This window comes from Lentinus tigrinus (genome assembly GCF_003813185.1).
Source record: "Lentinus tigrinus ALCF2SS1-7 unplaced genomic scaffold L226scaffold_10, whole genome shotgun sequence".
Classification (NCBI taxonomy): Eukaryota; Fungi; Basidiomycota; class Agaricomycetes; order Polyporales; family Polyporaceae; genus Lentinus; species Lentinus tigrinus.
In genome coordinates this window covers 426,103-450,603 of record NW_027137919.1, presented here as the reverse complement: position 1 = coordinate 450,603, position 24,501 = coordinate 426,103, and the positions used below count along the sequence as shown (strand labels likewise).

At 55.7% G+C, this 24,501-nt stretch overlaps 7 protein-coding genes and 1 non-coding gene across 8 annotated transcripts; 2 read left to right on the top strand and 6 right to left on the bottom strand.

The window, feature by feature from the left end:
- Window positions 1–838: 838 nt before the first annotated feature.
- L226DRAFT_522678 (cytochrome P450) lies at window positions 839–3,319 on the top strand (the record flags this gene model as incomplete). Its single annotated transcript, XM_067678775.1, has 8 exons — window positions 839–1,108; window positions 1,208–1,306; window positions 1,378–1,480; window positions 1,878–1,966; window positions 2,047–2,332; window positions 2,434–2,472; window positions 2,522–3,040; window positions 3,102–3,319. 8 exons carry the CDS (start codon window positions 839–841, stop codon window positions 3,317–3,319), a joined length of 1,623 nt encoding a protein of 540 aa, XP_067536080.1.
- Window positions 3,320–6,835: 3,516 nt separating this feature from the next.
- L226DRAFT_461914 (cytochrome P450) lies at window positions 6,836–9,498 on the bottom strand (the record flags this gene model as incomplete). Its single annotated transcript, XM_067675686.1, has 13 exons — window positions 6,836–6,872; window positions 6,934–7,192; window positions 7,267–7,433; window positions 7,496–7,533; window positions 7,590–7,700; window positions 7,756–7,790; window positions 7,844–7,982; window positions 8,042–8,158; window positions 8,218–8,313; window positions 8,378–8,494; window positions 8,552–8,688; window positions 8,743–8,806; window positions 9,358–9,498. Coding segments are annotated over 13 exons (1,458 nt in total), but the record flags the coding sequence as incomplete, so codon positions are not given.
- Window positions 9,499–10,657: 1,159 nt separating this feature from the next.
- On the bottom strand, window positions 10,658–11,885 carry L226DRAFT_612538 (uncharacterized protein; the record flags this gene model as incomplete). Its single annotated transcript, XM_067686404.1, has 2 exons — window positions 10,658–11,734; window positions 11,784–11,885. 2 exons carry the CDS (start codon window positions 11,883–11,885, stop codon window positions 10,658–10,660), a joined length of 1,179 nt encoding a protein of 392 aa, XP_067536078.1.
- Window positions 11,886–13,824: 1,939 nt separating this feature from the next.
- On the bottom strand, window positions 13,825–14,792 carry L226DRAFT_570527 (uncharacterized protein; the record flags this gene model as incomplete). The annotated part of the gene is made up of 2 exons (XM_067684443.1): window positions 13,825–14,703; window positions 14,760–14,792. The coding sequence occupies 2 exons, from the start codon at window positions 14,790–14,792 to the stop codon at window positions 13,825–13,827; spliced, it is 912 nt and encodes a 303-aa protein (XP_067536077.1).
- A 647-nt stretch (window positions 14,793–15,439) lies between these two features.
- L226DRAFT_t109 lies at window positions 15,440–15,522 on the bottom strand. The gene has a single exon. It is a non-coding gene; the product is annotated as a tRNA-Met (tRNA).
- Window positions 15,523–16,074: 552 nt separating this feature from the next.
- Window positions 16,075–17,589, bottom strand: L226DRAFT_612537 (uncharacterized protein). Its single transcript, XM_067686403.1, has 3 exons — window positions 16,711–17,589; window positions 16,248–16,637; window positions 16,075–16,182 (listed from the first exon to the last, which is right to left on the bottom strand). Exons 1-2 carry the CDS (start codon window positions 17,555–17,557, stop codon window positions 16,255–16,257), a joined length of 1,230 nt encoding a protein of 409 aa, XP_067536076.1. The 5' UTR covers window positions 17,558–17,589; the 3' UTR covers window positions 16,075–16,182; window positions 16,248–16,254.
- A 331-nt stretch (window positions 17,590–17,920) lies between these two features.
- Window positions 17,921–20,747, top strand: L226DRAFT_485698 (uncharacterized protein). The gene is made up of 5 exons (XM_067677125.1): window positions 17,921–18,144; window positions 18,206–18,331; window positions 18,388–18,521; window positions 19,483–20,438; window positions 20,491–20,747. Exons 1-5 carry the CDS (start codon window positions 18,012–18,014, stop codon window positions 20,606–20,608), a joined length of 1,467 nt encoding a protein of 488 aa, XP_067536075.1. The 5' UTR covers window positions 17,921–18,011; the 3' UTR covers window positions 20,609–20,747.
- Window positions 20,748–20,968: 221 nt separating this feature from the next.
- Window positions 20,969–24,395, bottom strand: L226DRAFT_534411 (uncharacterized protein). Its single transcript, XM_067680667.1, has 9 exons — window positions 24,269–24,395; window positions 23,267–24,212; window positions 23,126–23,203; window positions 22,059–23,068; window positions 21,983–21,999; window positions 21,832–21,933; window positions 21,764–21,771; window positions 21,513–21,702; window positions 20,969–21,449 (listed from the first exon to the last, which is right to left on the bottom strand). The coding sequence occupies exons 2-9, from the start codon at window positions 24,210–24,212 to the stop codon at window positions 21,275–21,277; spliced, it is 2,526 nt and encodes an 841-aa protein (XP_067536074.1). The 5' UTR covers window positions 24,269–24,395; the 3' UTR covers window positions 20,969–21,274.
- Window positions 24,396–24,501: the final 106 nt, after the last annotated feature.

Here is a 24,501-nt window from a genome sequence, read left to right as displayed (position 1 = left end):
ACCTCGCACCGCGCTATGCCGTCTGCCACACACACGTCGCAAGGGTGGTTCTTGCCTGGATTGTGTGATTCTCACTAATCCGCCATCTGGCTTCTCAGGTTTTGTCAGGCCGGATGCGCCCGTGCGCCGCGGCCGACGGTGAGGTGCTCAATACCCAGGCACGACAATTGCCTCGTTCTTGAGAACGTACCTATACGTGCTTCCACGAGGTCCAGATGGCTCGTGCATCGCGACGGGAATGCGCCCAAAGCTGCAACAACGCTCGCTTGATTCGCTTCCGCCCACAACCTCCGGCCCCAGCTTGCAACCGCGTTGCCACCTAGTGTGGACCCACTGCGCAACGGGTGATGGTTCATCGTCCATTCGTTGCTCTCCCTGGATCTCGATAGAGTCGTTTTGACGTGGTAATCCGGTGATCTGGAAGCGTGCTTGCCGATCGGCAGAGGCCGAACATGAGGGAGCCCCGGGGGCGTGATGAGGTATATCGTGTGTTGTCATTTCGGTGGTGGGATGAACCGTGTCTTCCGCCCCGCGGGTCCCTGCCACAGGCCCCAGCGTTGGCTTCCGAACCATGCCAATCAAATTTCGCCACTTTATCTCGCGATACTCGCGATATGGAGAAACACAGGGCCTTTTCTCCGTCCCTCTCCTCGGCGACTGTCCTTCGCCCCCCCTCTCGCTCCCATTCCGTCTCCCGGCGGCTCGCTTGTTGGCAGCAGTCGCGAGCTAAGATCCCGATCGCGGAGAGCCTCCGCCCCGTTTCCTTTTCTCTTCATAAAGCCGACCCATTCCTTTATATCCCGTCGTCTCATGGGCACTCTGCCAGACCAGGAGAACCATGTATCCCCTCGGCTTTCTTCCCTTCTTCCTTGCCCTCTTGCCCGACACCATAGCCGTGACCGCCGCCGTCATCGTTCCCATCCTCGTCCTTGCGCTTTGGCTCTACGCCGTCCTTTCCCGCTCATCAGCGCCAGCGGACGACGCTCCCGTCCATCTCCCCGGATCCTCACTCTCCCACATCCTGCCGTTCTTTCGCCGACGCTTCGATTTCATCAATGAGGGCTTCCAGCTCGCTGGCCAAGCCATCTACCAGTTCAGCCTCCTCCGAGTACGTCCTACTGCTGCCCCCCTGCGCGTGGGGACATCCCCGAAGCCGTTCGGTTCCGCTTCTGAATAGGCTCGGCTAATCACGTACTTTGTCTGCCAGACCCCCGTCATCGTGCTGTCAGGCGAGGCTGCCCGCCGAGACTTTTTTCAGGCCAAAGACCTCGACCTCAACGCGGGCTTCAAGTTCCTGTCCGGAGCCGTGCGTTTCCGAGGCCACGTTCCCTCGCTGCCGAGCTGCTGACGCACTTGCTTGCTTCTCTTGGGATCCAGATTCCGATGGTGCCGGGTGTGACGTCCAATCTGGAAACGCGCCGCATCGCGCTCATCCACAAGCGCCTGGTTGCCTCGCAGACGAGCGAACGCCTCGAAAGATGTGAGTCGCCCTCGTACGTTGGTGCTGATGCTCGGATGTCCGGATGCTTGTGGGTGGTCGGAGGCAATGTAGCTGCCTGCGTCCAGTCACATGCAGGTGATTCGTTATAGGCTCCGAGGCCTCTCGGCTGCCGGGCCTAACTTATGTTATGGCATCTCGCCAATCATTGCAACCTCGCAAGGGCGTACGAGTAGAGTGCTTGTGTTTGTCCAGGCGGTCGCTCGTGAATAGGAGGTGTGTGAGCTCATCAGTCGGTTGACCGGGAATAGTGGATATCCACTGACCTGTGCTCCACTGCGCTGGGCTTGCATGCTCTCATGATCCCGTTGTATCTCACGTTCGGTCCACATTCCGGGGCTACAGTGGTAGTGCAGAAACTGACATGACGGATCGTTAGTAATACCTCAGATTCTGGAGGATTCCCGGCGCGTTATCAACACATGGGGTTACTCCGGTTCAGTGGACCCATTTGAACAGCTTCCCGAAGTACGTACTTCAATCTAATTATACCACACGCGTACTCCGTGAACTTACATGCTTACCTAATACTGCAGCTTATCTTTCAGACGACCGTTCGGTGCCTCGCATTTACGGAGCTCGCGGATGACGCTGCAATGGTTCAGCGTTTGAAGCAGCTGTACGATACCCTCGACACCGCCACCACACCCGCCACTGTCCTTCTGCCATGGCTTCCCGGCCCAAGTGCTGTACGACGACTCATCTCCACGAAGCGGATATACGATATCATTAGCAAGACGCTTGACGAACGGGTGAAAGGCGGCATCGTTCGCGACGATACCCCGCAGATGTTGATCGATGCCGGAGACGAAAGACTGATCATTATCGGTGTCAGTAAGCTTTCACCGCCTTTCTCGTTCTGATCATCCATGTCCGCCTATTCGCGCGCTAGCTTGTGTGCTAACATCTGTTCTCGGCGCGACAGTTCATCATAGGCCTGCTCGTGGCTGGCGCGCGGTCGACGGGTACTACTGGTATGTCTAATTGCGCCTCGTTTCTGATATATAGGCTGACGCTCTGCAGCTTCGTGGTTAATCACATTCCTGAGCGGTCATGAGCAATGGAGAGAGAAAGCCGCCGAAGAAGTACGACGACTTGTCGCCGAGCACGCCACACACCTTCACGGGCCTTCTGAGCCACGCGATACTAGCCCCGAACCGATAACTTCACAAGAACCCCCGCTGTCCGCCCATCGGCCTCCACCTCTATCCGAACTGAACACCAGTCTCGCGAGCATTCCACTCTCCGCATGGGAGAACGACACTCCCGTACTTGATGCCCTGATCCGCGAGACTCTCCGAGTCGCCGAGCCACATGTGGCCATGCGCCAGTATCTACCTCCATCACATCTAGACGAGAAGGGCACCGGCCCAGCATCGCTCTACCTCGGTGGAAAGGCGGTACCTCCGGGCGCGTTCGTGATGTACCCCTTCAGCGACGTGCACCTGAGCTCGGAGGTCTACAGCGATCCCTGGCGCTGGGATCCCGGCCGCCCGGAGCGAAACCTCAAGGCACCGTATGCGTATGTGGGGATGGGCGCAGGTGCGTATATACGGCGCGGATTCACGGGCCCGATGACACAGCGTTGCTGACACCTCTGCAGGGAGCACGACGTGTCTCGGGAAACGCCTCGCAACCCTTGAACTCAAACTGATCACTGCGCTGTTCGTCCTCGGCTTTAGCGAATTCCACGCGGTGGACAGGCTGGGCGCACCGCTCGCGGAGCTGCCACGACCCAATTGGAACGACATCTTGACGTGCAAGCCGCCTGCTGGTTCATGCTTCGTACGATTCGAGAGGACAGTTGAGCGCGATGCGTAGGTCACCGTCGTCGAAGTCTACCGTAACGTTCTTCTTGTTTATGTCCCACGTGTATCGCTTTCTATGGACTGTACTGGTACGTTCGCTCTTGTTGTACACCGGGCTATGTATACTACACATATATTTCGGCTCTAGTAGAGAAGCTGCGGATAAGGAGTCGTCTCCATGCATAGAAGCAAGCAGTGTGGTTGAACTGCAATCTTACTAGACAGCGAGCTTGACGGTGGCACAACCACCCCACCGACAGATCGTAGTCCATCATCCATCAAATAGAACGTCGTACGTGCTCCTCACTGTTCAGCCAGCTTCTCATATGGCCCGAGAACTGTTCGTACCACGTTCGACCGTGGCCTCACTAGTAGCGCTTTCCATGACTGCTGCGTCCTCACTGCGGCCTGCGGCCCTACTAACTCATCTGCGTATTTAGAACTTGCGGCATGAGCTCCAAGCTTGGGCAGTGCTCAGACTCTCTGGTACAAAGTCACGCTGCCTGAATTCTCTTTTCAAGTACAAGGCCAAGTGACTAGATGTACTAACCGCCACTCAAGTGCCTCGTCGCTCATGGCCGCTGTCTAGTCAAGCCATTTCGAACATCCGACCATGGATGAAGGGCGCACAAGTTGGATCGTTGGAGGCGATGTGGCCATCAGAGCCGCCCATGTTGGTTTGACTTGAAATACAGACGCCCGACACGTTCCCCACAACCACCATCATCTCATCGAGACCCGTCTCCGCCGATGGGATCCCGCACGCTCACAGATCTTCCCGTGGAGGTTCTGCACATGGTCTTCGCACATGACAAATGGCTGTGGAAACACCAGTTTTTGCGATCGTGTTCGTTCACCTGTCGTCTTTTGCGGGCAGTCGCCCTCGAGCATCTCGACTTTCGCCGCCTGTCTCTATCATACATTGAAACATTCGACCCACTGCTGGAATTCTTGCGTACCTACCCTCGAGTTGCGAAGACAGTAGTCTCACTCCGACTATACGGTCGACGCACATGCTATCCAGACCCTCTACCCATTACCACCATCGACGACGCGCTCGTGGCCAGCATCGTGGAGCTCTTGCCCAAGCTCGATTCGCTGACCTTGTTTTCTTTTAAATATGTCAAGTCAACTGCTGCGAACGCGCAGCCTGCGGCTGGACCCTTCCCCTTATCCACCTTGTGCTTGGGGGGGTGGGATGGCCACCCCCAAAGTATCTTCAGCGTGCTTTCTCTGTTTACCCCCAAAACCAAAAGCATTGTAGAGCTCCGTCTGGAGAGATTTGACATCGAGGAACCTTTCGAACCTCGCTTTCTCCATCGACTTGTTGACATCGAACGACTGCGGCTCTCAAGGTCAATAAAAGGCGGCCCCGCATGCACTGCTTTGGCTGTTCAAGCGCTCTCCGTGAGCCTGAAGAGCGACTCGCTTCAAGAGCTTTCAATCAACATTGATTCGAAGGAAACCGTTTACGCCTTAGGGAAACTCCTGAGCCGTGCAGGAGGGAACATCACCAACTTAACCATCCGCCACAAACGTCTGACCTCAGATGATCACGATCCGCTTGAAGGTAAGATACATGTGCCTATGCGGAGACAATGGAGCTGACGCCGTCAATAGGGAGTTGGCAGCTGCTCGACGTTGCGGCGTGCAAGAAGCTCGAGACTATTATCCTTTCGATGCACTTTTCCGAGACTCGGACAGGGCCTCTGAGCGGACCGGTGGTCGGCATTCTTCAGCGGGCTTCCCCCACTCTTCGGAAGGTCATCATCATAGTTGATGATCTACCCAGGCCGACGACGTTAGGAAACCGGACCATCTTCAAGATCCACGACGTGGATAAGGTCCTCAGCGCTGCCCGTTTCCCATATCTGCAAGAGTGCGAATTGAACATTGGGCATCAAGTCGATTGCAAGGTCACACCGCTCGGCTGGGAGAAGTGTAAGAACTCAGTCCAGCGCGCCTTCAAGAGTCTCCATGGTCGCGGCCTGCTGAGGCTGAATCGTCATTAGCATGGTGGTACGTTCAATGCGCGTGCCTTGTTATTCGTTCCTGCCGATAACACTCACCTCTTCGTTATGTTGTAGGAACTCTATACAAGCTATTATTTATGATTTCTCTTCCTTCCCTCTCTGTGTTCTTCATGTGCGCAGGCCTTCCGTGGCATCTTGCGTTCTGCCAACGTCTTCCTGCCTCACCACCACCAGTGTCAAAACCCGCCATGCCTCATCCAACTTATCTCGCACTATCGAAGACCCTTCCCTCCGAACCAATACACGCGTTATCTCCAAACTTCCGAACCCAGACATAACTTCTACCACCTAACAGAGCTCCCCAACACAAGCAACTACAGTCACGACCTCAGTCTAGGCCTGAGGCGCTATCGAGGACGTTACCCAGTTCGTCACGACCAGCGAGACATCTCCCAATTCGGACGGCCTCACCGAGTCGCACGTGTGTCATTGTTACAGCGAACTCCGGATGATTCCTACTAGTCATGGGACCTCGCGACCTCGCGACGTCGGCTTCCTTCGCGCCACATCCTTGTTCGAAAGCGGCATGCTACGCATTGGTATTCCCGGAAAGCTCGCTGTGGACGCTTCATTCAATCATGGCGACTCGATCGCTTGTCGCATAGCTCCTCAAGTACCGATGCTCCGAACATGGGACTCCGGCGACGTCCTCCTACTCGACGCTCTCGGGCAGGATCCTTGAGGTGCACCACAGAACCTCAAGCCGGAGCCAATCGGGGCTCAATGTGGCGATACCAGCTCTCGACATGGAACGGTGCGAGCGTTGGACCAATCTATGTAGCGGTACGTGATTGTCACCATACGACCGACGTTGTGCTGACTAGCGCATGGGCTCTCATATACCTCCAGCTCTCGAGATGTTCTTCTCGAGTGAATCGACGTCCCCGTGGTAGTCTTCTGCCGATTCTGAGTCGAGGGAGACACGATTTGAACACGTTCGCCGCTCTCATCCTCATTATAGGCTACTGTCACGATGTTGGGTTTTGCCGCCTCGGCTCGGCGGTCACGGAGGCACGGCTCGCGCACTGCGACGCGTTTGAACTCTGGTGATATTGCGATGCCGCCGAAGGGCAAACACAGGTGGAGAAGAGCGAGGACTGTTGGATTGGAGCTTGAGGTTTGCGGTCGTCTCCGTCGGCGAGGCTATGTACCTACGAGAGGCTATGTACCTCCAACATATGTCCTTCGCTGCAACGGGTAACAAAGCATGGGCATGCGTCCTAGTGACATCGTGGAACGTGTAGGATGTTTGGTTGCGGGTAGAATACAACATGCCGAGTCCTGGCAGGTCGAATAGAAGTTGTATTGGAGGAATCATCGTAGTGATACCCGCGGGTCGCCGAACGCTTGCCAGCAACCACTACTTCGAGGAAGTGCACACTCTTGGATCTCAGCAGTATTATCTGATAGGCTTACAAGACGCACTGCACAACAATAACGATATCAGGATTGGCCAAAAATCTTTCCCCAATCGATCTCCGAAGCCACTGGCACATTTACCGACGCTTGAACACCAACGGCGCTCGCTCCGGACTGTATCCCCTGATCAGCACAACCTTCTCAACCTAAAGAGAGGCAGACTGAGTTAACTCACTAGATCGTCAGACTGTGCTGGCTCTTCAGCAGCCTCGCCTTCCTCTGCTCGAACGTCTCGCCCCGGAACTGCGGCTCGTCCTTGACCTCGACCTTGTACTTGGATATGATGAGCGAGAGAACCGCGACGCTCTCCGTCTCGGCGAACCCACGACCCACGCACCCGCGCGGGCCCCCGCTGAAGGGCAGGAACGCGTCGCGGGGGTAGTTCCCTAGGAAGCGCGCGGGCTTGAAGGACTCGGGCTCATCCCAGTAGCGCGCTACATGACAGTGTGCGTAAGAGGATGATGGTATCAGTACGTTTGAACAGGGGGAGGAGAGGGGAGAGGCTGACGGTTGTTATGGAGCGCGGGCACGCAGAGCGTGACGAAAGAGCCACGCGGGACAGGAATCGTCGCCTTCTCGCCTGCGGCGTTGGTGGTGTTGAACGTCGTGTCTTCTGCACTCTTCTTGGGGATGTGCACGACGGGCGGGAACCAGCGCAGGGTTTCATTCAACACGCTGCAGGAGATCGTCAGCATCGTGACTCGCGGTTGGGTAGAGAGAGGGAATGCAGCACGCACGCCAAGGCGTACGAGAGCGAGCCGAAGTCCTCGTATGTCTGTGAGAATCAAGGTAAGCGAGCGACAAATTGAGCAGAGGCACGGCCAGACGTACCGGGTTCCGGTCTGAGGGCAAGACGGACTTGATATTCTGGTAGAACGCCTCTTGCTCTTCCGGATAGAGCGCGAGGAGGATGAACGCATACGCAAGAGTATGCGCAGTCGTCTGCACACCTATCAGCGACCATCCGTGCGACTAAGACGGAGGCCGCCGTACGCACCTCATAGCCGGCCACCAAAAAGAGAAACACATTCCCTGCGGACATGCGTCAGGGAATGACACGGAGAGACAGTCGCTCAAGGACTTACCGATCAACTCCTCATCGCTCAGCTTCGCCGCGCTGTCATGCTCCAATTCGTTCGCGTCGAGCAGGTTGCTGAACAAGTCGTTGCGTTCCTCCTTCACCTCCGCGGTCCGCCTCGCATGCACCATCTCCGCCAGGTATTTCTGTGCATCGGCGGTCAGCGCAGGAACAACATGCTGTGCAGGGAGGCGAGACTACGCACCTCGAGCTCTACATACGAGCGTGCGAAGTATCGGAACTTCGACGGGCCCCAGCGTAACATCCAGCTCGGGAAGATCACTTTCAGGAAGAGCCTGTGGGAGACCTCTTGTAGCGCTTCCTGCAATCAGGAGAGTCAGTAATTAGAGTGGAAACGTCACATGACGGAGAGGTGCTAACTTTGAAAGTCATGGAATGCCCTGGCGGAGCAATTGCATCCTCGTTCCACGAGATCCGCCGCCCAAAGCCCGCAACGCCGATGACGAGAAGCGTGATCTGCAGCGAAAGTTTCGTGAGCAATGGTGACGCCATAGGAGCACCAACCTGAGCAGCGACGAACCGGTACAGTGAGGTCCATGATGTGGGACACTTCGATCTCGCCCTTATCACCCCATACGTTCTGGAAGACATCTTCGGTAATGTGGACTGCCTCGTCCCACACAAGCCGGTTGTTTTTCTACTCGCGCATATCGTCAGAAGGGCTCTGGAATGAATACACATACTTGAGACATACCTCCGAGAACGCTGGGGCAGCAATCTTGCGCTGACGCTTCCAAATATCGCCTTCGGTGACCAGGATGTTCGAGCCGAACGTCGTCAGAATCCCATATGCCTCGAGCGGCTTGGGAAAGCGAGCGCGAGCGCCCACGACTTCCTGCAGAATGGGTGTCAGGGACCTGCAGGCACCGAAGGACATGGAGAAACGTGCCTTTGTGATGACTGGATCTGCGACATAGAACGTTGCATAGGCACGAGGGAAGGTGTTCACCTACGGGGATGGGTGCGTCAGGGACTCTGATCAACAGGAAGCATAACCGTAATCTCGAGTCGTCCAATAAGAACAGTCGTTAGGATGAGGAACAAACTGCGTGGGTGACACCTGAGGGGCGGCGATACAACGCGTCCTTCACATCGTTCAAAGCTCAAGTACGACGACAGCAGCAGATCTAATCCATAATCACCGATTGCGACTGGCTGACTTCTGGCAAATGCGGTGGCAAGCGCCAGTCCTCTCCAACAGCAACCTCCGAATCGAGACTGGTAGGAACCAGCCTACAGAAAACGGATGACTTGTGCACAGGCTCGAAACCTGTGGAATGGGGAAGAGGGTGGGAAGACACCACGACGAGGGGATAGCCCTATGACTGGGCGATAACTTAAATCGGCCGGCACCGCAATGTTTCAACCCATACAAGGGAGTTGGGTGGCTGGACTCGGAGTGCGCACAGAACCGCCCAAAGACTTCAGGGCATCCGATGGTTAATGGGTGTAGAAGGGCACGAAATCTAATAGAATGCCGAAGATATGTTGGAGACATACCGCACACAAAACATCCCATCCCGCCTCTGCAAAGTCCCGGTACTTGCTGTAAAAGCTCCACTGGGGTCCCGGACTGATACCGCGCGCTCTGAAAGGGAAGAAGAGAAAGCGGTCGGAAAAGAGGGTCCGGAAGCCTGGCCAGTTGCTGTGGTGTCTGCGTCAGGAATGGCTAGAGTGTGGGTTGATATTACTTAGACGCACTTGGCCGAGAGAACTACAGTCCGGTAGTCGATAAGCTTCCGCGCTAGGTAGAAGACGGTGAAGAGAGTCAGAAGCACGAGAACTTGACTGCTCTCGAGCATAGCGACGGTGGTTGAAAGGGTGAAGATGCTGCGGCTTTCTGCGGATAGGGCGGCGACGTCTCGTGTGCAGCAAGGTGTGGGAAAGGCGACGACAGGAAGGAACCAGGCAGCTGATGAGAACTCGAAGAAGTGATGAGTTCCAACAGTCTATCTTTGAGTCGTGTCGAGTCGTAGACCGACTGGAGGACACGCTCACACTGGTCGCGCAACAGACTGATGAGGCGAACATGGTGGTTGAACTCGGTCAATGGTCATGTTCGTTGTTACATATGTTGAACCTGGCGCTGGCTTAGACGGGGCCGCAATCTGGCTTGCCAAGGAGCCACGGCTGTTGCGACTTCCCTCACATCCAGGAGGGATTCTGGATAGTGTGAAGCAATGGAGTAGAGGAACATCGGGAGGTGTTGGTAAAGCTCGTTGAGTCGGAGTCGAGGGTCCGACTCCGAGGTCAGATTCGAGCTGGCGCTGCACATGACGGCAATTGCCGCGACGCAGGATCATCGATCGAGCCATTCCTTGGCCATTATCCTTGACCTACTCCTCCTTCCGCAACTCAAATACTCATCTCCAACCTACGCTCGTTTCGAAGCACTCCCTCTTATATACGCCAATGTGCGCGATGAACCATCCCGGACAATTGTGCTCAAATGCGCACGAGGTTGGGGCACCTCGCTCGGGTGTGCGATGAATCCAGGATCCAGTATTATTAACATGGTGCGTTCTCTTGAGGATTCTAGTTCTATGGTGCGGTGTGCTATGAGCCTTATATTGTACCTTCAATAAAAGGCTCATAGCATTGCGTATCAATGGATACGATGAGGGTGCACGCTGCTACGAGGTCCGCTTTTCCCGATTCCGATCCGACCTTTTGCACAGAGAGATCCGTATAACGCGACTATAGATATGTATTGTATGTGCCAATGGCACATGAAGTCATGACTGAATAGAAATTTTGAGTACGATCAGCGTTGTGACAAGAAAGAGAGCTAGTATGAGCCTTATATGATACCTTGAAGTTCAGAAGCAATGTCGACCGAGGTGCTCCCTCGTTGAGGGCAAGTCTGGCATTGTTGGTGACAAGCGAAGTACACCAGATTATCGATGAGGTTATGCACTTCGATACTATCTCCTCTCTGTTCGGCGTTGCGCACGGCCTGGCAAAGGTCCTCCGCGTCTTGGTACCAAGGTACCTGAGACAGTACGGCTGTGGGAGGATGGCCGGAAGCCATGGTGTCCTTCCAGCGATCGGCGACGATGGGCTCCGATCCGAGCTGCGCCCCCGTAAACGACTCGTATCGAGCGTCCATGCGCTCAACTTGCAGGGCACGAGAACGCCCGATGTGGGAGGGAAAGACTGCGCGCTCGTGTGGCTGCCTCGGAGCTATGGCCGCATCAGATGTGTATCGAACTGCGCAAGACTCTCTCATGAGATGGGAAGATGCACGCGAGTTTGTCTCATGTGCTAGAATGCTGGCACCTGCGAACGGCTGCGATGCGCGAGGATAGTTTGCATACGCCTCAACTGCCGCGTACTGCTCGTGTGAAGGGTACGACGCGGCCGGCATCAGCCAATTCTGAGATGTTGCACACTGGTGCGACATGCAAGCGTCCTGCACGACGGGTGTGTAGGGCGGGGTGTGGATACCGGGTAGCGCAGTCACATGGGTTTGTACACCGGAGTGCGGGCGGTAGGGAGGTATTGGCACGTACCCGGGGTTCGGCAATGCGATACGTTGTTCGGGTGCTTCGAGCGCATTAAAGCAGGAATATCCTGCAGTTTGCGCCACAGCGTATGTCAGGTATGGGTGACCGGCAGGGATGCGTCCGGTCGCGATGAGGGATCCTAGTAGTAGACTGGACTGCTCAGCGCTCCGAGCCGACGCTCTGGTCTGGAAGGCACCGGATGACGGTGACGGTCGTATCGGCAAGGGGCATGGGTAAGTCGCAGACGGAGACCTTGCATAGGACGGTGCCGTTGCCATGTCGCTGCCCTTGTTGTCCTTCGACGCCAACTTCGCCCTATTGATCGCCTGCCGCGCCACCCCGCTCTTGATGCCAGTAAACTCGGCGAAATGCTAGGAGAAAGTCAGATGAGGCCTGCATGCTAGACATGGAGAGACGTACCTCGGGAGATATATTGGCGCGGAGGAGGGAAATGTGGGGCTTGTTGCGAGGCCCTCGAGGAGGCACTGGGGGGGTGTAGGTCTTGGATAGTACCTTTGGCATAGCGAGGTAGATGGTAAGGTCGAATTTGAGCGCACAGGAGGTTGAGGGTTCCGATGATTCTCCACATTTGGGAGCGGAGAGAGAGGGAATATATATGTCATAGAATCCCAGCAGCTAGCTCAGACGTACCTTAGCGGGTCCCAGGCATAGCCTAGGATGCGGGCCCATGTAGGATTCTCGCGCACGAGCTAGGAGGCTGTTGCAATTTTCGTAGATGGTGCTGGAGTCAGTGGCACAGCATGTGCGGGTATGGCACGTATGCGCACCGCTGCTAGCATGGGACCCTGCCTAGTGACGAGGAGAGGACGCGTAGGTGTTCGCTGGTAGAAAAATATTCGAATATCACGGTATGGCGCTGAAGTGTCGAGTCAGACTCACCATACGTGCTGGGGCATAGGAATATCCGGTGGTCAGTTACATCAAAACGAGGAGACCCAACTTACCATCCGGTGCATTTGGGTTGCACGGTGCGACGGTGCGGGTGGACTTCCGTGTTCTCACAGACGCTAATGCAGTGAGCAGGCCGGCAGTCCCGACAGAATACAGTTGCCAGTGGGCATCGAGGCTCAGCATCGCGGCCTTGCAGTGCCGAGTGACGGGCAGATCGTTGTCCGAGCTGGCAACTTGACAGTTCAAATGCTTGTTGGTCACTGGTAGTCGAAAGAAAAATAGCCGTATTCTGTTGTTGCCGTATGCGCTCTCTGCTGGATCTTCCGAATAACGCGTTGTTGTCGTCGACAACAGGTATTGTTCTGCAACGAGTTCCTTGTAAGCGCTGACGCTCGGAGCATTGGCCTCCACCTACGGTGACGGTCGTCTTCGGGGTGTACACAGCCCGTGAGTCTCCACTGCCATCTCTTGTGCTGTACCTTCTTCCAGCTCTAGATCTTTGTGCACCGGGCCAACATCGTCGACTCGGAGCCAGTACCACACGCAGCACCGCTTACCTTGAAGGACGGATAAGTCTTACTTCAATAGCACTGGTATTGGAATTTGTACTCCTTGTACGAAGCCAAGCCGTTTATTGTCAAGCAGAATCTACATGGTGGAGGAGGAGCAGACGGTGAAGTTGGCCAATTGGAAGTTGTATCCGAGAAAGTCGGGGCGCTGAGGAGGCCGGAAGACGGCAATCGCCGGGGCAAACTCCGCCACAGGATCGATCACCAAGTCGCTGAGTTTTGTCTTCACTCTTAATCTTGCTCTCTCGTCAAGTTCCCGTTCTCGCTTTCAGCTCGAAAGTCACCATGTCAAGTATCTTCCAATCCCCCAGTTGAGGTTGAATGCTGCGAAGGCGCCCCGTGACTCATACGGCGGCAATGCAACTCTACTTCCGAATCCTCGATCTGGAGAGACTCGGACTCGCTCACAATACGTTATCCCTCATCCATCCTGAGTGCTTTAATGGGAGCTCACTGATTCCCCTGTATATTAGGTTATGGATCGGCCCAATCTCGCAGACAGCGCTGACCTGCTATGAGTTACTTAAGATAAGCGGAATCTTGCGTGACTCATAGCAAGTCTACGCTAATTGGTGATGGCACTGTGATACCCATACGACCACACAACAACTCTACTTCCTCATTCTGCAGAGGTTGGCTTATAGTTCGTCTGTCCTTGTCTATGCTGAACGGCATAGAAGCCTCAGCCTCTGGTTACGTAGGTCCTCGGATAGGCCGAATCTCGCAGACAGCGCTGGCGTGGTATGAGTCAATACAGGCGATTATTGGCCTCGCTTGACTCATAGCAAGTCTTCGCTGGTTAGCGATAACCAGGTTGGGTTCCGATGACGAATATATATCATTGAACCTCAGGTTTCCAAGGGTTACATGTAACGTAGGGCTAGTTGAAGCCGGTGAGTCAATGATCAGGGCACAGTCGCGCTTCTGCTTGACTGGCTACCCCTGCAGTAGATCTATCCAGATATGAGTCAAACAAACGATTATACACACGGGCTAGACGCAATGTCGTGCCCATAGACATGGCCGTCTTGGAAATGCAACACGCTATGAACTGGACCGCGTGCCTTGATGCACGCAAAGGCACGTTCGGCGTCCTCCACGGTCCGCCAACAGCCCTCCAACATCGGAGGCCACAGCGTCGACAGCGCACTGACCGAAACCTGGCGCTCAATGTGGGCTTCGCGCTGCACTGGGGCCACATCGGTCACGCCGACACTGCCGAGCGGCCGCGACGATGTTTTCGTTCCCTGCCCATGTGTCTGTATCGGGGGCTGGAGATTGAGATTGCCCTCTGTGCCATCCCTGGAGAAGTGGTCAACTGGATGAGAGCCGAGCGCGGAGACGGGGAAGGACGCAGCATGCGCGTATGCATCCGAAGTGACGGGCCCTGGATGGCGATCCCACTTCGGGATGGGATACCCATACCCGGGATACCAACGGGCCCAGCTAGAGCCAAATTCGGGACCTCCAGGGAACACAGATGCAACGACGATCGGGGCAGGGACAAAAGGAGCGACAGTACCGATGTGACCGCTCGACGCAGGATACATGGTCGCAAGCGGCGCACACGAGCATGCGTCGAGTATCGGTGTGATCGTGTCCTGATTCTCTCCGGCCTGTGGGGCCGACGTAGCAATGTGGAACAGAAGCGCCACCATGGGTGGGCTCGAGGTCTCAGCCGCGTCATGGGATAGCTGGTCGGGGCTAGTGGAGTGCCTCCATGCCGGAGGCCAGTCGGGTGAAGCACGCAGGTGTCCGGGGGACGGCGTGGTCTTGGCTGCGCGCCGAGAGCGTTTCGAAGACGAGAGCGTCGGCGTCCTCGAAGCTTTGACTCTCTTTCCGATAGCGTTGTCAAAGAACTTCGCCACAGCTGTCAGTCGCCGTGCGAGAGGACGACTGTCTCAGCCAAGCTCACCTTGACAGGGATGTGTCTGAGTCTCGCTGGCATCTTGCGTTCGTACATTGCGCTGAGGTCGTTGTGGCAGGGGAGGTTGCGAAGAATACGCGCGATGATGGTGGGTGCTCTGTCGTGGTGGAGCTTAGTCCCGGTCCTGATATATCTCCCCAGGTCTTCCGAACTGGGGCAGCCTAGGATGACGCCTCATTTTCTCCGTGAGGATCAAGAAAAGACCTCCGCGAGCATCTAGGTATGGCTTTGAGTGGCACAGGATATGAAGTAGGAGGAGCTCAGGCACAGCCGGCCAATCTCGCTCGGAGCATACGACACCCGAATACGGGACGCGTATGCTGATGACCCAAGCGGCGTGTTAACGTATCAACGCCGCGCCACAGCCCTCTCGTACTATCTATGACTGTGCTTCCCAAGTTTTGGGGCCCCGGTGTCAGTTCGATCAAGACTAGGAAAGTAACGGGTGGTCGATGCCCCGGACCATGCTGGTACAGTAGACCTCCGCCGTGGTGATGGCATACCATACACGCAGTATAATCCAAATTCTGTTGTGATTCCCAAAGGGTGCTAAGCATCAGTGAACTCGGATTGGTTACAAGGGCGAAGTCTACGCATAGGACGCACATGTACTGTAGAGTACACAAGATGCATGTTTAAGAGCCCGGTACAAAACGTTGCTTCAAAGATAGCAACTCCTGGTTTCGATCCAGGGACTTCAGGGTATCATCGAATATATGAGCCCTGCACGCTTCCACTGCGTCAAGTTGCTGTGTAAAGAATTCACAATAAAATTATATCATAATGTCAACCCCGTTTGGCTATAATCAAAAAATGTGTTCGTACGGTGTATCCACGTAAGTGACGACGGGAGCAACTGGACGCTATATTCACTTGCCAGAAGATAGGACCATTGGTCGAGAAACAGGTCTACACACTCATGAGCGTTACGTACGTCTACCCATGCATGAGTGTAGCTGAACTGCCTGCCAGAGTAATACGAGCGATGGGCCTTCGACAGTGTACCGATCGCGTCGCTCCATGCGCACTCGATATATCGGATTGTCCTCGACTTTCGGCGGACATGATGAAATGCTCAGGTTCAATGGGGCGACTAGCGCGCTCGTGTAGCCTGCACGATATGCGTAACCTTCATCAAATGGTTATCGTGACGAGGCTTTGAACTATTCAATGTGTGACGCGTACGAAGAGGAAGAGCCTGTGGTGCCACGGGCGCAACATATAGGACCCGGGCAAGCAGGTTGCATTTACTGATGTTGGACAGGGCATGGCCAGATCCGACAATGGTGGTGGTACCACATGGCCGGCTGGCAGGAAGACGTTGGCAAAGCGCGGAACGTCACTAAAGGCTTGCGCATATTGATGGGGAAACAAGAGAAAGAGGTCATATTTAACAGCTTGTACAAAGTTCCTATACCAGACAGGTGAATGATATCAGCAGAGAATAAATCACGCGTACGCGCGGACTCAACGTACCACCATGCTAACCTCGATGATTCACCTTCAGCAGGCCGCGACCATGAAGACTCTTGAGGGCGCGCCGAGCTGAGCCCTTACACTTCGCCCAGCCGAGTGGCGTGCAACGAATATCAATAAACAACTCGCACTCTTGCAAATGCGGGAAACGGGTTGCACTGAGGACCTTGTCCAAGTCGTGGATCTTGAAGATAGTCCGGTTTCCTATCGTCGTCGGCGTGGGTAGATGTTCAACTGTAATGCTGACCTTCCGGAGAGTCGGGGAGGCCCGCGGAAGGATGCTGACTACCGCTTCGCTCAAAGGTCGTGTCCGGGTCTTGCAAAAGGGCATCGGGAGCGTGATCGACTCGAGCCTCTTGCATGCCGAAAGGTCAAGCAGCTGCGAATTCCCTGTGCAGGGATGCCACCCAATTGGAAAGCGTCAATTTCATCGTCTCTGCATAAGTAGGCGCAGGCATCTTACCTTCAAGTGGATTGACCCAGTCGTCGCGCGCCCACGATGATAAGTAGTATTGACAGGTGCGGATTGTCAACGTGGTGATGTTCTCTCCTGCACGGGTGAAGAGCTTTCCCAAGGCGCCGACGGTTTCCTTCGAGTCGACGTCTACGAAAAGCTCTTGAAGCGAATCGCTCTTCAGGCTCACGGAGAGCGCTTGAAGAGCCAAAGCAGTGTATGCGGGGCCGCCTGCTATTGAGTGGCTGAGCCGCAGTCGTTGGACGTCAACAAGTCGATGGAGAAAGCGAGGTTCGAAAGGTTCGTCAAGGGCAAACTTCTCTAGATCGAACTCTGGAACGTGTCTGGGAGTAAACAGAGAAAGCACGCTGAGGATGCACGTCAGCGAGCTCCGGGGGTGGGAATGCCCCCTCAAGGTGAAGGTGGATAGGGGGAAGGGTCCGGCCGCATGTTGCGTGTTCGCAGTAGTGGGCTTGACATAGTTGAAAGAAAACAACAACAGCGAATCGAGCTTGGGCAAGAGCTCCACGATGCTGGCCACAATTGCGTCGTCGATGGTGGTAATGGGTAGACGGTCTGGATGTGAGATTGGACCGGCTAGTTTGAGTGAGACTACCGTCTTTGCAACTCGAGGGTAGGTACGCAAGAATTCCAGCAACGGGTCGAATGTTTCGATGTAGGATAGAGACAGGCGGCGGAAGTCGAGATGCTCGAGAGCGACTGCCCGCACGAGACGGCAAGTCAACGAACAAGATCGCAAAGTCGGCTTGTGTTCCCAGAGCCATAGGTCATCGAAGTGTGCGAGTATCAAGTGCAGAACCTCCACAGGAAGGTCTGTGAGTGTGCGGAACCCCATCCGCGGCGACAAAATGGTGGTGGTTGTGTACGTTCAAGCGTCGGGCGTCTGTGCCTCAAGGTCAGGAGACGCCCATAGCACTGCGAAGATATGACCATTTCCCGCTTCGGGAAACGCCTTGGAAATGATTAGTCCAAATGCTAACTTTTCTGGCCAAGGGCAATATGCGGAAAGCCTGCCTTTCATGCCTTTCTCCGTCAGCAGAAAGCATCGGGAGCCTCTATCAATAACATGGAGCTATCGTTGCTCACTTGGAAGAGCAGTAGGAAGGTAGTTCGTTTTCAAGAGTTTCGTTTCGATTTTGGGGTCCCGGGAACGATACGTTCTTTGCAGTGTAGAGTCTTTCCGAGAATGTCGGAGGACGGAACTTGCTGGAAACCACGGCCTATGCTGACTACAACCATACTCGTTTCTCGTAAACCGTTGCCAAATCACACCTTGACCATCGAACACCATGTCGGATGGACGAGGAATGCCTCTTCTGAGTGGGCCGCCGCCAGAGTACTCGGCGAGCGAGTCGGCGTGCCGCAAGTGCAACAAGGAGTTTAACATTCTTTTCGCGAGATCGAGGAAGTGCAATCACTGCGGTGCGTGGCGTTGGCCTCGTGGTCGTCTTCGAGGTACTAACTGTAGGCATCTTGTGGCCAGGGTACTCGTATTGCCACTCATGCACGGACTACCAGGCACTCATGCCGCGCAGAGGTGCGGACGCGGGAAGCACAAGCGGATACGATCCTCTGCCTGTATGCGCCTTTTGCATAGAGATGCTGCAAAGTACGTTGACGCGCATTCCATCTGAAGTAGCGAAGAGGATTTTAAGTGGCGCACAGTCACAGCAAGTGGGAAGGGCCAGTTGAAACAGCTTCCGATGGCGAAGCTCAAGAAGTACGCGAAGGCGTATAACATCGACGTCGCAGGCCTCCTGGAGAAGGACGAGTTCATTGACAAGCTAGTTGCAGTCAGGGTGAGTGCCTGCTTCATCGATACACCGTTCGTCGCCTATCCACCTCGCAAGTCACCCTACCCCATGTCCTTCGGTGAAAGCTGTGACTGTGGCGAGTGCATGGAATGATCCTTCGGAGGTTATGCAGGCTCATCGGTGAGGGGCAGTCCCGATCCGGGTGCACTCGGCAGTCACGGTACCCTTCATGCTCTTGCGCCGTCTCTGGGACGCCTAATTGTCCAGGATGGGCTAAACCTTCCTTGTTTTCTCGGCCACTCAGGCCCAGAAACGGTGAAAGTTTAACCTGCCCAGAGATTTCTCCTCTCACTGCTCAACTTTGGCTCATGCATGCCGTGATAGCACGACTCTCTCCCGTCATCTGCAGTTTCGGCTTATGAAGACTTACGGTCTCTATGGGCTCATAAACGCTCCCAACGAGGCCGGGTCGCCGGTCACGTCTTTTGCGCAATGACCGTCTCCTTCAGAATGTACAGAGTTGGTTCCGTCTGTTTTCTGCTCTCCAGCTCGAAGAGAGCCTGGATGGCAGGCTGGGAAGTGGCCCGGACGCATAACGCGTCGAGTAGGAACCTACAAGGCGCGAGACTGTGCCTCCGATACTCGTACTTTGAGACTTGAGACACTTGACGGGCGTTCTTTGCTACTCCTTAGGTGGGAGTATGTTGATCGTGCTGGTCTTGTGCCTCCGCCGTTCTGTGTGCAGGTGCTATGAGAAATCTACATGACGGCAAGGAGTGCGCTCTTATCGCTGTCTTTATCTGAATGGGATTCACGGACGTGGACGGGACGCAAGCCGTAGGGATGGGCTGGCGCGCTCCTCGTTGACCGAGACGACAGGGATTGCGTCTAAAACCATGCGTATCTAGCGTTTACGCGTGCAATGACCATATCGTCCATTTTCTTCTCTCGCACGTCAATAACGGAACACTGTTTGGGGAACTAACTGATATGGTTGTTTGTATAGGGTCCCGACGGATGTCTGCCTCGCGCATATGAGACCTATTACCGCAAGCATTCAGTCCCAAATCGGACCAACAACCGGCCTCGCGGTCTCTTCACGCGAGCCATGGACGCAATGTCGGGCGAGCGCTCCTCTACTTCCTCGCAGTCCCCGCAGCCACAACGACCGCAGGCCCAATATCACCAGTCTCAACAATACCCAGGCCAGTACGCCCAATACCAACCGCGCCAGCGCACGACGTCCGGTCCCAGCCGGTACGCGCCTAACGGATACCCCGGAGCTCAGCAGCAGCAGCAGCCGCAGTACCACTATGCTCCGCCCCCGTCCCAATCATACCCCCAGTATGCACCGCCCCCAGGATACCCGCCTGGATACAATCCGTCCACACGGCCGGCGAGTAGTAACTCTAACAGCAACAGCCGCCCACAGATGAGACCCCGCGCCGCGTCCGCGACCCATACGCCTCGCGCGACGTCGCCCGCACGCCCGGTGATCGTGCCGAGCATGGACCAGCTCCTGGAGATGTCGGATGAGCAGATCGCTGCGCTCTCGATTGGGTCGTTGAAGGAGATATTGTTCAAGAACCACGTCACTGCGAGGCTCGTCGTCGAGAAGGGCGAGCTCGTGGATCGCGTCAAGACGCTCGTGGTGGAGGAGAAGGCAGAGCGGGAGCGCAAGGCGAGAGAGGAAGAGGCTGAGCGCCAGTTGGAAGAGGAGATGCGGCGTGCGCGCGACGAGGAGGCCAGGGCCAGGGCGGGTCCTCCGCAACCAGCTACTCAGGATACACCGTCTGAGAACCCCGCGGATGAACCGGATACCACTCCGCCATCGACGGCGTCGCCTCCTCCAGCGAGTACGCTCACCCCGAAGGCACAGGCGATGGCTTCCCGGCTGGAGCGTACTGGGCTCTGTGTGATCTGCCAGGACGAGGAGGCGAACATTGCTATCGTCGATTGCGGGTACGTCTTGCTTCCGCCTCTGCGCCTGGCGTTGCTCACACAATTCGTCCAGACACCTTGCGATGTGCCGCCCTTGTTCGGACCTGATCATGAACAGCACGCGTGAATGCCCGCTCTGCCGCACACGGATCGTCACGGAGAGCCGCCTGCTGAGAATATTCAAGTCCTGACCGTGCATGGTGCGCAATACTGGTGTATGATTTCTGGGCAGCCTATTTGGCTTTACGATCTCGACCGGAGTATGTACGACAATTGCTTGTAATTTAGGATGTATCATGGTTGTTAATCTTTAGGTGTTCTTATTTCTCCATGCGCTCGGCATGCGGCCGCGGCACCGACTACCCCGAGGAGGAACAGTTACAAGGTGAGTGCTATATCCGACTTGAAGGCAATCCGCTTGTTTAGGGTCGACGATGGAGACTAAATATTCACGACGGCTGTTGATTGAGCATGTCGCACAGAGAACACCCGGCGTCAGCAGCACGCTACCCTCCCTTGCCGACTGTATGAGACAAGCATGTTGAACCTGTGGGCCCTCCAAAGACAAGAAAAACGAGATGCGAATTACCGTGGATACTAGCAACGAGGCAGAACGAATGATATGGCTACAAATGCGACCGGACGTAGTAAAGTCAGTCGATCATGCAAGAACGATGCGATAGCGAGAGCATAAGTGCGGAGCAATGCGACAGTAGATGGATTTCGAAACGATAATCAAGCCGACGATGATCAGCAACTATAAGGATCCTGTACGGTAGACAGTGAGGAGGGACAGCTGCAAGATGTAGGATGAGAGACTTGAGCGAGGCAGTGCAAAGAGACAAGCAAGGTCAGAATCAGAAGCGTGCGGCGCCCCAACCGACGGCGGCAGCCTCGTTGAGTAGCACAGTCGCGTCGTGGTCGTCGAGATTGCGGCCCTCGATCTCTGCGGCCTGCTCGAACTCCTCAATGATGCGGCTGCACTCGCCGAGATGCTCGTCCCCGGTCCACGTGGCATCGTCCGCCTTCCATCTGCGCACGCCACGAGGGTCAGTATTAGAATGAGGATGGAGGCAAACGCGATGGGAGACTTACCCATCCCACTTGACCAGCCACATGAACCTCGTCGGCTGAAAGACGTCGATGTCGATCTCCGCGCGGTACGGACGGCGACCAATGATCCGCTCAACGGAGTACTCGTTCGTGTCCTCCGCCGCACCAGGGTAGTCGCAGTCCGGCCGCAGACACGCGGTTTTGTCGAATCGGACGTTTCGGCGCTGTTCGCCTGTTCGCAGATGAATGTTAGCTCAGCTTACCTTCCCAACCGTTACGCCACGGCTACTCACATATGTCACTGGCGACGGAGACGGGTGGTGAGCGGTAACCGTACAGGAGCTTGACCGAAGAGACGTACCTCGAGGACTCGCAGGGCGGACAGATGAACTCGGCGTCAGGTTCGAGTCGCGGGTCGCCCTTCGTCATACCGACGCAGCCAAAGTGGTACCATCCTTCGCAGCTAGAAACGAGATGAGATGATCGCTCAAAAGGCAAACACGAAGACATACAAATCACACAATACGAACTGCAGTGAACACCAAAATCAGTTCCCGCATAACATAACGCGCACAACGAGAAACTTACTTCGCGACGGTCGTACCCATTGACCTTGGCAGGCCACGGACAATCCGTCCCGATCCTTGGCACCTCATACCTCTTTCTCGGCTTCTTGGGGACGGGTTGTGGCGCAGGCTTGATGGGCGTGATCAGCAACTGCCGAGACTTCCGCCCTCCACCAACTCGACCGCGACCGCGACCGCCACGACCAGAGGAGCTGCCACCTCTCCCGCGCTTTGTTGACGCTGACGATCCGGCATGCGCGTTGCCTGCTTGATCCTGCAGTTCGCCCGCGTTCGCGACCGTCTTCCGTCTCTTGGCAGGCCGTCCCAAAGGGCCGGTATCACTTCGCTCTGTCTTCACCTTCGCTGGTGCAGCGGTACTAGCGCTCTCCGTGTAATTCGAGGTGTCCGATCCAAGAGAAGACAGGGAGGACATCGACGAGTACGACGTCGTTCGTTCGACTGTGTGAAGCCGTGGCGGTGCTGTTTGTGGCTGCGAGGTTTGCTGTGGAGGGAGTAGCGGCGAAGACGATGGGACGCTCGATAGAGATGACGATGATGCATCACCCGGGCTGAGAACACCACGAGCAAGCTCTCCGGGAGATGCATCGGAAGCATGATTTTCATTTTCACGTAGCGTGGCTGGCGAGGCATTAATGGGCCTGAGAGACGGAGGCGTTAAGGGAGCAGCAGGCGTTTGCAAGGGAATCGGGCTGATAGGGACAGCCGGAGGTAGGGTAGTCGAGATGGATGGTGCAGGTATAGGCGAAATAGTGACGGGGCGTGGAAGGGCAATGGGAGACATGGCCACGGGAGACAGCGTCGAGCTGCGATGTGACAGCGCAGACGGGGAGAGAGCACACTGAGTGGTATCGTCTGCGCCTAAATCGTTGTCGATCTCCTGCTCGTCAAAGGCAGAGCTAGCGAAGCGTTCTACGGTAGAGGTTGTTGCGTAGATGTGGTCCGGTACGGCAAGGTCTCCATCACGTGGCGGGTATTGTGTAAGTCTGCATGAAGATTCAGAAACGGAGCTCTCTGTGAAGTCAAATCGACGATAAGCAATATCAATTGACAGTCTTTAGAGCGGACTACCTGTATCGTCCTCTCTGGGGGTCCACTGAGCCGGCGCAAGTGACTGCACCGCGAACGATTTATGGAAGAGTGGTGCCGCTGAGCGGGTGACAGAAGTATAAGCCCACATGAGTAGGTCATACGTGAGCATGTAAAGCTCACCTCGTGAGGAGGTCGGCGAAGGGGTGAATACGGTTCCTGACTCGGTCGAGGACCTCCGCGGAACCTCCGTTGTTGTTTCCACTTCTGCATCGACGAGAACGGGTCCATCCGCCTGTACCCCAGTTTCTGTTACTTGAAGCAGCGGCTGCGGAAGCTGCAACGGAGAGGGTGGCTCCAGCGCTGCAATTCCGACATCGGCAGTGGTGCGAGGCGGGGGACTAGTGTTGACAGCAGCTTCGTGCCTGACGATGACAGGACGTGCAGCATCGGGGTCACTGACAGTCTCGGAGAGCTCCAGCAAAGCTTGCTCCAAGCTGTCGATTCGCCCAAAGACCGTCTTCTTCGAGCCATAATCCGGAGAGCTGGGATCTCCGAGCATGCTTTCGAGCTTGTCTGCCTTGCCTAGTACGGCCCTGGTGGCCTGCGTGACAAAGTGTTGCATCGCGGTGAACGCGTCTTTCATCTCCTGTTGAGTCGGGACTACGGCGTTCTTTGTTTCCTGACGCTTCGCCAGCTCTAGCCCCTCAGCGGTCATCTGGCTCAACTTGCCCATGGCAATCTCAAGGCGGTCAATCTTAGCAGTGGTACGCATTTCTTGGTCGCGAAAAGCGGCCGCCACCCAAGCCGCGAATTCTCGCAGAGGAGTGACATCGCGGGGGATTTGCGGAGTCTCGGTCGCCATGGAGGCCGGTGGTGGATGCGATTGTGTTGTAGGAGGTATCGGATGAGGTGCAGAGTACACCACGCGCTGTGTGTGCGGTGCGAGAGGAACTTGTTGTGCAGGTGGCGGGCGTTGAGGGGCGGGAGGCAGGTATTGCTGTGGGGGCGCGGAAGACAGTTGCCGATGTAGGGGTGCGGGAGGCGGTGGCTGCTGTAGAGGCACAACGGAGGGCTGGTGCCCCTGTTGCAGGTGCCGGTGAAGTTGCGTGGGATCCCAAGGGTTCATCTATGCGGTTATATAGCCTCAACGAACTGTAGCACTCAAGATCAGCAGCGACGTACCGACGAGCCCTTGTCCCAATCAGCCTATGCGATGCCAGATATCTCCACCTCTTTCGAGATTTCTTTGTCGTATTCTGCGGGCAAATCGACGCGTTTTTGGGACTTAACAAAGGCAGAATTACGAGGGATGAAGGTGGGAGGCAGGTGCGGCGACGCGAGCCGGACAGCGCGCCTGTGACCTCGCGCGATCACGTGACGCTTTCTGCTCTGGCAACCGCTAATAGTAACGATAG